Here is a 7,500-nt window from a genome sequence, read left to right as displayed (position 1 = left end):
TCAAAGCAGGATACACCCTGGACGGAGTGCCAACCCATCACAGGGCACACACACACTCTCATTCACTCACGCAATCACACACTACGGACAATTTTCCAGAGATGCCAATCAACCTACCATGCATGTCTTTGGACCGGGGGAGGAAACCGGAGTACCCGGAGGAAACCCCTCAGGCACGGGGAGAACATGCAAACTCCACACACACAAGGCGGAGGCGGGAATCGAACCCTGACCCTGGAGGTCTGAGGCGAACGTGCTAAACACTAAGCCACCGTGCCCCCCATTTTTACTTTTAATTTCCGTAAAATTTCTGCTTATAACTTCTGTATAAAATCACAGAACTGCTATCTTTTGATTCAGCGAGACATAAAAAATAAGAAGATACCTAGTTTACTGGTTCAGTCGTTTTGGATGTCGGCCATTTTGAATTGTGAATTGTGATATTTTTTTTACACATGCACTTCAAGATCGTAAAGAACCTGAACCTTTAATAAATCCTGACCGAAGCAATATTAGATTTCCTTTTCATTCATTCCTTTTCAAGTAAGACGTGTTGCTGGAGTTATCTTTAGTTATTTTTTCCCTTATAGCTGACTGACAAGCGAACGAGTTTCTCCTCTAACCGAAACTGCGCCACCTACTGGTAACGAGATATTGAAAGTTTGTATAATTTCTTGTAAAATCACTGAACTAGTTACTGTTAAACTAGTTACTAGTTAAATGATCTGGGTTACTGTGCTGGTCATTTCGGATGTCGGTCATTTTGTATGCGTGTGTTAAGATGCAGTATTTATATAGGTTATTTTATATATTCGAGAAACTCCAGAACGCTTCTGACAATGTAGGTTATGGAAGCAGTCGTAGAAGTAAACAACTAAAAAAGGAAGAGGTTTCACTTCTTTTCTGGTTTCCTTTTAAAATTGGCAGATAGTTAAATTTTCTTTATAGAAAATAAGTCAATATTTTTCTGAAAGAAAAAAAAACCCAAAACGCAACAAAAAAAACCTTCATAGAAAATTAAGATGCTGCGATGATCACGACATCACACACTCCGCTGTTATAGTGTAGAATTGTCCTGCTGTGAGTTTTTATTTCTTTTTTTTTGTTGTTGTTTAACCCCCTGCAGGGTGCGAACAATACAATACAAAACTAAGACGTGAAGGAAAAAAAAGTAAGAGACCTGGGGAAAGAGCTCTGCGGAGAGATGTCGGAGAGAGTCGGGGGTTAATTGGGTGAGTACGGGGTTGTAGGCGAGATCTGGTTTCTCTTTCACGTTTACTGATACGCAGCATTACGGGCTACTGATCCCCAATCAGTGCTTAGTATTGAATAACACAGAAAATAGGCAGATGGTGAATTACACACTTAAACTGCATTAAAGTAATGGACCTACCTTTCTGCTCCACTTCTGCATTCGCATTTCCAGCAGGGCGAGCAAGTGTGTGAGAGAGAGAGAGAGAAAGAAAAAGAGAGAGAAAGATCACAGATTAATGACGGCATAGCAAACGACCTCCATATGTACATAATATACATCATGTCATGTAATCTGCATCGACCGAAGGAAAATCGCTGAGAAAAAAATCAACCCACAGAAGCTGATCAGAGCAAAAACGTGGCTCCGTCAACCTTTAAACCAGGAGTCTGATTAGGTGATTAATTTTTACTCTTACTCAGTAAATTCGGTTCGCTCGCAGCTTAATTCACTGTAAAATAAAATCGTATCAGTTTTATGTACCAGCGTTCATAGCGGATGGACGAGGCTCAACACACACGCTGCTTGAAGTCCATTAGAAATTTCTTTCTAAAAAAAAAATACCATTCATTCTGTACAGTTTTTGCACTATTCTGTTTTTGACACTTGATTTTTTTTTTTCATGAAATATTTAAAAATTTCTCTGCTCAAATTTTGAGGAAATATTACACACACAAACAGGTTCATGGAGAAAGGAAACATTTTTCAGCATGAATTTTAAAAACGTTATTGATTGGTTGACATCTTTTTTAATGATTTTCAAGAAATCCTGAATTTGACGACGTCTAAAGGCAAAACTTCAATCGCTTCTTTGCTTTAATCTGGACCTGGGGATAGAATGCAATCCAAGATCCTCACATCTAAGTGATCTGGATGAATTGTGTGGGCTCAGCATATCAGACAGATATACAGTTGCTTTGGTTGCTCAATGATCTGACCGGCAGCCGAAGCCAAGAGATCTGACCGTCAGACACCTGGCTGCGGCGTTCTGGACAATTTAAACAACATCCAGTTTGAGAAACAAATAGGTTTCCACTAATGATTCAGAGTCACGATTCAGAATCATTCCGGTAAACAATACATTTTTGTTGTTAATGGTTTTGTTGGTTTTGTTTTATTCATGTCTTTATTTTGGAGATCAGTAACACCGTATTTAGGTCACTGGAGATCAAGGGCACTGGAGCAAAAGACTGATGATCCACGTATTTTCTACTGAGTCACAAGGAACCAGGAGTCTATCGCAGGAGACTCAGGGCACAAGGCAGGGGACACCGTGGTCAGGATGCCAGTCTATCACAGGGCACATTTACTAGGCATCTTCAGCCGCCCAGTTTGGATGTGTCTGTGGCCAGTATCGATCTGTACTGTTTACGCATCTACCCTTAGCCCTGCGTTATTATTTAACTCTCCAATCTCCAATCATTTGGCAAATCCTGTTGTTCAACATCACCTCCTTTGAACTGTCACACATTTTAGTTAACACGTCAGTGTTTCTCATTGACACGTAGGGTTGGGAACCGGAACCGTGCGGAATTTTCAAGTTTCGGTTCCAAACGCGGTTCCGATGCGCTGACGGGCAAAGCGAAGGGAGCGGTCACTTTAAATAGCCATGTCTTACCTTATGAATATTCATTGTTTACATTGTTTACACTCACGCAACCAAATTAACGCAGCTTACCACAGAAATCAGTCACTCGCGCTGCTGTGCTGAGGTACGCTTTGTGTTAAACATGTCTAAAAAAAACGTCTAAAGTGTGGATTCATTTCCAAAGCTACAACAATGAAGCACATCTCCCCCCTCTGAGAGGGTTTTCTCCACAGCTGGAGATACAATAAGCCAAGGAAAGGTCTCGTCTTCTCCCAGAGAAAGCAGACATGTTAATGTTTCTTCAGAAAAATTGCTAACTGTTTTGCTAAGTTGTAATTCTGGATGTTAAATATGATGTTGGATTTATTTCAATTTAAATTGATATGAATTGAAATGCTCTGTTTGAAATATTTAAAGATTGATTAATAAACACAAATGGAATTGTTTAAGTATTGTGCAGTATTATTTTTCACATTTCTTTTATTATGGAATCGGAATCAGAAGTTTGAAGCTCCTGGCTCCAGTTTATGGGGACTAAAACATGACACTCAACAAGCCAGCGGTTTAAGTTTTGTAACATTTTCCTTATCTGGAAATGGATTTATCACTGGTGGAATGTGGTAACTGTGTTAACTGTGTTAATCCTCAATATATACGAATTACTCACTCACTCACTCATTTTCTACCTCGGGTCACGGGAAGCCTGTGCCTATCTCAGGCGTCATCAGGCATCAAGGCAGGATACACCCTGGACGGAGTGCCAACCCATCGCAGGGCACACACACTCACTCACGCACTCACACACACACTACGGACAATTTTCCAGAGATGCCAATCAACCTACCATGCAAGTCTTTGGACCGGGGGAGGAAACCGGAGTACCCGGAGAACATGCAAACTCCACACACACAAGGCGGAGGTGGGAATCGAACCCCCAAGGTGTGAGGCGAACGTGCTAACCACTAAGCCACCGTGCCCCCCTATATACGAATTAAGAAATAAATATAAGGAGACAATCTGGATGCAACCAGAAATCTGGATTACACTCATTTAGAGTCTTATTAGAATCAGAGAGAGAGAGAGAGAGAGAGAGAGAGAGAGAGAGAGAGAGAGAGAGAGAGAGAGAGAGAGAGAGAGATTGATGTTGAAGAATTCCGAAAATACAAAAATGTATAATTTTGTTTCTTATTAAATTGTCAACAGCAGAAAAAGTCTGCTATAAAACCCTGACATGTTTAAAAACCTTTGACAGGCAGCGATTGCCATATAAACACCAAACAATACATTAACACCCGCTGACTGTTTTGCTAAGCTAAATGTTAGACCTGACCTGTACATTGTACTTGGAAAACCAGGCGAACAAAGCAGATGTCCTACATCGGGGCCAAAAACAGGGAGGCGGATTGGAACACAGCCACCTGCTCCAACACAGGGGAGAAGAAAAGAGCCAAAGATCCTCCAGAAAACATTTGGAATGTGCTCCCAAGGGTCTTTGGCACAGGGGTAATTAAATTACCTGTGTGTGTGTGTGTGTGTGTGTGTGTGTGTGTGTGTGTGTGTGTGTGTGTGTGTGTGTGTGTGTTTGTGTGTGTATCAGGGCTTTACAGTTCTTGATGAAGTGATAAACATAACTTTTTCTGGCTTAGAGTTAAGGTCACGATTTTCACTCAGAGCAAATGGCATTTTGCAGAACACAACTTCATTCAACTCCTGAACTTGTGCACTCGTTCCGTTACGTCGCCCAGGTTCGTAATCAGTCCGGAGCTGCACTGTGGAACTTTCTGGCAAGCGCTCGCTCTCATTTATCCGAGTAATCTCATGAACTGCCTTTCATGAGATGTCTTTCTCAGATCAGGAAACAAGCCGCATTTCATTATAAAGCGCGGATCATTTTCTTTTAGTAACAATGACGGAAACTGAGCGCAACGAATGTGCAAAAAAACCCCAAAAACATTGGGATTCAGTTATATCCTTAAAAAACACACTCACTGTCCATTTTATTAGGAACATCTGTACACCATCTGTACACACATCTGTTAACCCAGAATATATTCATTCATCTTCTACCGCTTATCCGAACTACCTCGGGTCACGGGGAGCCTGTGCCTATCTCAGGCGTCATTGGGCATCAAGGCAGGATACACCCTGGACGGAGTGCCAACCCATCGCAGGGCACACACACACACTCTCATTCACTCACGCAATCACACACTACGGACAATTTTCCAGAGATGCCAATCAACCTACCATGCATGTCTTTGGACCGGGGGAGGAAACTGGAGTACCCGGAGGAAACCCCCGAGGCACGGGGAGAACATGCAAACTCCACACACACAAGGCGGAGGCGGGAATCAAACCCCCAACACTGGAGGTGTGAGGCGAACGTGCTAACCACTAAGCCACCGTTCCCCCACAAACAAAGCTGTTGCCAGTTTTTTTTTTTTATTTTTTTTTTTTAACATTATGTATTTAATAACAATGAAATATCACGGTTTTAAGCCCTGCTTTGAACCCCAGCTAAAGGAACGTTTCACACGTGTAATTAAGAAGGTTTAACAATGAGATTATGAAACTCTACTCTGAAGTAGCTCAGTTCATGATGTTGACTCCACACCGCAGTGTTAAATGTGTACAGTTTGTAACAATGAGATTTTAAAATGTTAGATGCTTCTCAATGGAAACACAAACAGAAACTGAACAGCGCGTCAGCCTGAGATTTGTACAGTCATTTATACAGAAACCCTGCATGTGGCGTGTAAACAGTAGCTCCAGCTTTTAAAATAAAAATGGCGTCAAAAGTTGACGGAAAAACATGTTAACGTAGACAATTTAATATTTACAGTAATGTTCGGAAAAGTCTGCTCAAAGAGAAATAATAATAATAATAATAATAATAATAATAATAAGAGCATTTAAGCAACTGACTGAAAAATTTGCAGAAGTTGGATAACAACAGACACCTGCACAACTATAACAATAGCATCTAGGCAGCAATTTTTTACAATTTTTTTATTAGATCAAATTCATAAAAATATCCAAATGTTAAGCCTATTTTCCCTGTGAGACATTTACAGCATTTAGCTTAGACACCCTTATCCAGAGTGACTTACAACTGAGCAACAAAGGGTTAAGGGCCTTGCTCAGGGGCCCAGCAGTGGCAGCTTGGTGGACCTGGGGTTTGAACCCATGACCTTCCGATCAGTAGCCCAACACCTTAACCACTGAGCTACCACACCCCACAACCTTTATTTAAAGCGATCGCATTCTGTATTGATCCAATCATGGTTGCTGATGCCGCGAATATGCAAATAAGTAAAAGGTTAATCCAGGGATTAAGAATGTACATTGTGAAACGGCAGATTATGAAGAACCAGGATTAACTGTTAACGCCGGGAAAAAGGATGAGCAGTGTGAAATGTCAAACAATAAAACCCAGGATTTCCTTTACTCTAGGTTTATATTCAACCAGGAAACTATTTCACATGTGAAAAGCTCTACAGTCAGACAGAACCTCATCATCACAAAGTCTTGATTAATATGTAATTACTGGAGTGTAACAGCATTCTGTCTCAAAGCTGAGCTGCAACAAAAACGTCTTTCTGGCTCCTTCGTATAAAAATAGGAACGCAAACGTAATTTATTAACAGAAAAAAAAATAAAAATCATGGACTGCTCCATGAGATTATAAAACCTAGAAACGGACTTGCACGGACGCGTAAAAAGGAAAAGGCAATCTTTACGATTCCGTTATAAGATTCACCACCTTTCATCGGGTCACAGTTTGATGACTTTAATACCGAAAAGGAATTCGTAAAACTTTTATGAGTTGGCGTTCATAAGAAGGGTAACAGATTTGCGCCTGGGATCAAATCGCCTCGAGTTCATATTCAGCTTCATGTTCTACGTATAAATCGACGTGTGTTCTCCGTACAGCAGGGTCGAAAATGTCGTGTCTCCTCAGCCGGTCGGCTCCGAGGGTCAACATTTGTTTATCTGTGTTTTCAGGCTTTTCCTGCTTCCACTCCACCAGTCACACGATACCAATTTATTGTCCCCGTTGCCACGGTTACCCCTGTCTGGGACACTGAAATCAGGAAAGCAGTGACACACACATACACATACTCTCCTTACCGCTTCGCTCGGCCCCCACAATGATTGGCAGGTGGAGGGCGACGTGCCCAGACAGCAACAGATGGACAGTTACACACGTTAGCTAACATAGCAGCCCCGGCAATCGTAAATACTTTTGTCCGTTCTGCAGTTTAGCAGTTTATGCTTGCTAATGCCGGATTCCAATCTGTCTCAATGTCAACACGGACTGTAATGCTTCCACAACGAGAAGACATCTTAGTGATGGACACAGATCCTATACGGCACGACTGCCAAGCGACAGACATGCAGGACGTCCATGTTGTCATTGTCCTTCTCACCTTCTTCTGCTTCCTGTCCAGGGTCACCACAGTGGATCATCTGATACAAATAGTATTATTTGTCACAGATTTTACACCGAATGCCCTGACTCTCGCAACCCTCCCATTTTAACTGACATTGAAAGTTAACACCTTAGTGGCTAACATCAGGGCCACGTCAGTGAGAGCTCAGGATCCTGTCACTGGACCACCAGGGGAGACACGCAAGACGTCCATAATATTGAAAAAAT

General features: G+C 41.7%; 1 protein-coding gene across 1 annotated transcript in view; it reads right to left on the bottom strand.

Moving 5' to 3' along the window:
• adgrl3.1 (adhesion G protein-coupled receptor L3.1) overlaps positions 1-7,500 on the bottom strand; it is a 187,509-nt gene that overhangs the window by 113,143 nt on the left and 66,866 nt on the right. The window contains exon 5 of the mRNA XM_060864480.1: positions 1,394-1,421. Within this exon, the coding sequence (XP_060720463.1) occupies positions 1,394-1,421 (28 nt within the window). The remainder of the gene's footprint in view (positions 1-1,393; positions 1,422-7,500) is intronic.

Source organism: Tachysurus vachellii, chromosome 2 (assembly GCF_030014155.1).
Source record: "Tachysurus vachellii isolate PV-2020 chromosome 2, HZAU_Pvac_v1, whole genome shotgun sequence".
Classification (NCBI taxonomy): Eukaryota; Metazoa; Chordata; class Actinopteri; order Siluriformes; family Bagridae; genus Tachysurus; species Tachysurus vachellii.
This window is presented reverse-complemented; position numbering and strand designations above follow the sequence as displayed.